The 3,705-nt window shown below is 49.7% G+C and overlaps 1 protein-coding gene across 1 annotated transcript; it reads left to right on the top strand.

Annotated features, from left to right (window-relative positions):
- Nucleotides 1–2,049: 2,049 nt before the first annotated feature.
- BXZ73DRAFT_79392 (uncharacterized protein) lies at nucleotides 2,050–2,983 on the top strand (the record flags this gene model as incomplete). The annotated part of the gene is made up of 4 exons (XM_048023077.1): nucleotides 2,050–2,458; nucleotides 2,520–2,537; nucleotides 2,590–2,682; nucleotides 2,736–2,983. The coding sequence occupies 4 exons, from the start codon at nucleotides 2,050–2,052 to the stop codon at nucleotides 2,981–2,983; spliced, it is 768 nt and encodes a 255-aa protein (XP_047875543.1).
- Between the last annotated feature and the right edge of the window lie 722 nt (nucleotides 2,984–3,705).

Raw genomic sequence — 3,705 nt, 5'->3', positions numbered from 1 at the left:
TCCAGCTGCTGGGTGGGGGACCCAGGAGCCTTGGGTTCAATCCCTGGTAGTGCCGCTTTTGTCTGCATGTGGCTGTGCTATGCAGGCCTGGTTGTAACAATGGGTATTCAGGCTTTGTGAAATCCAATCAATTGCCTAAAATCCTGACTATATTCATGAAAGCAGCCACCGTAGAGTGTGTTGCTGATGCACTCACATCTTTGCTTTAAATGCATTAGATGAGGCACAGTATAGATGTTATCACTGGTGCCTACTAACTTTGGATAACTCCTGTGAGCTCAGTTCTTATCTGTTTGGGGTGATCGTATATACATCAGAAAGCTATGCAGAAGGCCTATATGACTGGTCTGGCAATGTAGAATGATAGTGTGTATTCTGCCTCTGTAAAGTCAAATACAGCACCTCAATCTTTGACTATATTCAGGTAGAAGTGGGCCATTACTGGCAGAAAATGATTAATTAGAGATGGAATATAATGAGAGACCTTAATAAGGTATATTAAACACCACTACTATCACCACTTCACAGTACCAGTGGGAACAGAGACTCGCTTCCCTCATCTAGAGGATTGTCTAGAGGGCATGCGCCAAGCACAGAAGGACATCGAATCAGTGCTGCGCGCAGGCAAGGCGAAGATGAAGGTCCACTTTACAGAGGAACACCCTCGTGATCAGAAGGCATTCGAAGTCGGAGACAAGGTCTGGCTTAGCGCAAAAGACATCAGTGTGCACCAGGCAACGTGCAAGCTTGGTGTCCGGCAGCTGGGACCCTACAAGGTGGTCGAACACGTGGGTGACCTAGCCTATCGTCTCGAACTCCCACCCACGCTCAAGATCCACCCAGTTGTACATGTGGATTGGCTGTCCAAGTATGGAGGGAACAATGTGAACGGGCGACGAGCACCACCGCCGGAGCCAGTGGAAGTGAACGGAAAGGAGGAGTATGAGGTGGAGAGGATTCTGGACCGTCGGTTCTTCAACTGCTGGCTTCAGTTCCAGGTACGGTGGAAGGGACATGGAGAGGGTGACGACTCATGGGAACCAGCGGCGAATGTCGCCAATGCCCCAGAGAAGGTCGCAGAGTTCTATGAGCACAATCCCAATGCGCCTCACAAGATATCTGCAACTCTATTCACCGCTCTGCCGTGGAGGAGGGTTGAGCACCCTGAGCATGTGGAAATGGAGAAGGAAGACTGGCAGGAGGGGAGGATCATGTCCATCTGGGATGGATGGGTTTTAGGAGGGGGGTAATGTCGTGGAACGGACTCTGGATGTGCACTATGTATTATTTTTCGCCTTTTCCTCACCTTTTCTCTGCCTGTTACTATATTGGAAGGTTGTTCCCGCGCTTAAGCGCCCGTGTCGCGCCCTCACTTAGCACTTGCACTTCGTGTCCTAGCCCTCATCCCGACCTCTTGGTCTTTGTGGGCTATGTGAGTATCTCGATTGCCTGTATGTATGTAGAGCTATGTTAACTTGGTTTTTGTGGGCTAGACATCCCTCGTGTGACTCTAGTTTGCATCTGTTTGCGCCTAGTGCCGGCATCACCTCTGTGTGACGGTCGGCGGCTGGGACGTCACATAGCCTGCCCACAGGAGAGTCGTAGGCGAGCAGGACGACCGCTGAGCTGTCCGTAGGGCGTAGTCGTAGGATAGGGTGTGTGTGTTGGTTTCTCAAAAGGTATGTAGAACACAAATGCAGGTACATAGTGTGAGTCCGAAAGTGGTAGCCGAGATGATCGTAAGGTGCATGATGTAACGTGAACCGTTACACTCTGCACCACTACATGGAGGTCATCCACACTCAATCTACACCCATCCACCCCTCTCTCTTCCCTGATTGGTGTTTGTGGCCCACTCCCACATCAGGCCTCTGTCACTGCTCAGCAGTACAGTAAGACACTTCCTCACTGATGGGCTTTTCGATGAGGCCTTCCTGGACCTTGACCCTATGTACGTCTTATTAACTGACTTTATAGAAGGCACCCTCTGATTTAGATATTTTTAGCGCTTTTCTCAAGCTGCTCTCCAGTCCCGGTGATGGAAAAACCATGGTCAACATCAGCTGTGCAGACCCTTCCCTGCTCATGGGGATCCAGAAGTCACCTGGTTCTCCTATTCACAACCTCGGCTTCCGGTTTGGACCGAACAAGGGCCAACAGGCGCTCTTCTACATAGTAGGCGTCGTCCTCCATTGTGAGATGTGGGGCACTGGCATCTACAAGTTCAACGCCAGCAAGAAGGAGGCCAAGGGCATCCAGCTCATGCTCATAGGCGACATGGCTTGCTCATGTTATGGTCGCTTCTTCCTCAATGCCTTCGACATCAACAAGAGTGCCGTTCCCACCAGGTACAACCAGTTCTGGAACGACGCTACGGAATCTACCCAGATCATCATGTCCTTCTGGGCCCATACCTACCTTGTGTCTCCAAATGTGTCCCAGCCGTCGACTTCTAGAGGTGAGTGTGTCTGTCATTTTACATGCATCCAGCTCACAAATATCTTTCTGCTCATTTTCAGGGAACACCAACAATCTCCGTGAGTATATCAATTTTGCTTATACGCTCACATGCTCACCCTACACTTCCAGCTCTGGCCATCTCCCATATGGGGATCACTCGCACTCAGAATGTTCGCAGCACCGCCCAGATGATCCGCGCCTTCTACAACAACAGCGACAACTGTAAGTGCATTTAATCCCCTTCTACACTGCATACTAAAAACATATCTATCTAGACCCCATCTTTGACGCCAGCCAGCACTTCAAGGTTGACAACCCCGCCCCCGGCTTCCGTGTCGAGGAGCCGTCCAACCTCCCGATCTACTCCGGCCCAAAGCCGCACAGCAACGAGCTCCGCCTCTATGACCTTGCTCTGGTGTACTTCACCGTTAACACCTACGGCCGGTCTGATGTCGACTTTCGCATCTCTGTGAACCTCGCCGGTGCTGTGAAGCTCGGCAGTCACAAGATGCATGATGTTTAGATATCATCAGGTACTTGTCGTCTTGTCATTCCGGACAGTGTTTGGGTTGTCATCCTTGTCGGACAGCTTTTGCAATCATCATCCCAGTTGGACAGTGCTTATATAGTCATTGTCATAGCCTAGTATATACCTCTGCTTCCCACTCTCCTGCTCTATCCCAGACTTGTATATTGTTCTAGCTTGCTTACCCTTTTGTCCTCACCGATATCTCCCTCTCCCTCAGTCACGTGCATAATATCTCCTCTGTGGACTTGCTTACATATGACTCTCATGCTCGCTCACCACTCTAGCTGTAGCTCATCCCTCTTATACTTGTCTAATGTCCTCTTGATATCTGTTTCCTGCCCTTGCTGCCTTTAGCAACCTGCATATTGTTCTTCTTTGTCTTTACTGGGGTGTTATCCCACCGTTGTTGCAATGAAATCTGTTGTCTGCCATTTCTGTGTGATAAATATGTCTGCCTTTCTCTGATAATTCTAACTGTCGTCTTGCTGCTGAAATGTGAAATCTGTCTGCCATGATGCTTAGTAATAAATCACATGAGTATGGGATTTTGGTGGCGGTTGAAGTTGAAGTTCAGCTAGGCTGCCTTTGAGCGCTTCTCACTTCTCAACTCGAACCACAATGTCTGCCCACTCTCCGCTCACATTTGCCTTGCTATTGGGCCTTTTAGGCTCATCCAGTGCACATGGCATGTCTCTATGCATGCCAACTACACATCA

This window comes from Epithele typhae (assembly GCF_022376455.1).
Source record: "Epithele typhae strain CBS 203.58 chromosome Unknown BXZ73scaffold_43, whole genome shotgun sequence".
In the NCBI taxonomy this organism is placed as follows: Eukaryota; Fungi; Basidiomycota; class Agaricomycetes; order Polyporales; family Epitheliaceae; genus Epithele; species Epithele typhae.
Note: the sequence above shows the minus strand (reverse complement) of the source record. Positions and strands in the feature narration are given on the sequence as shown.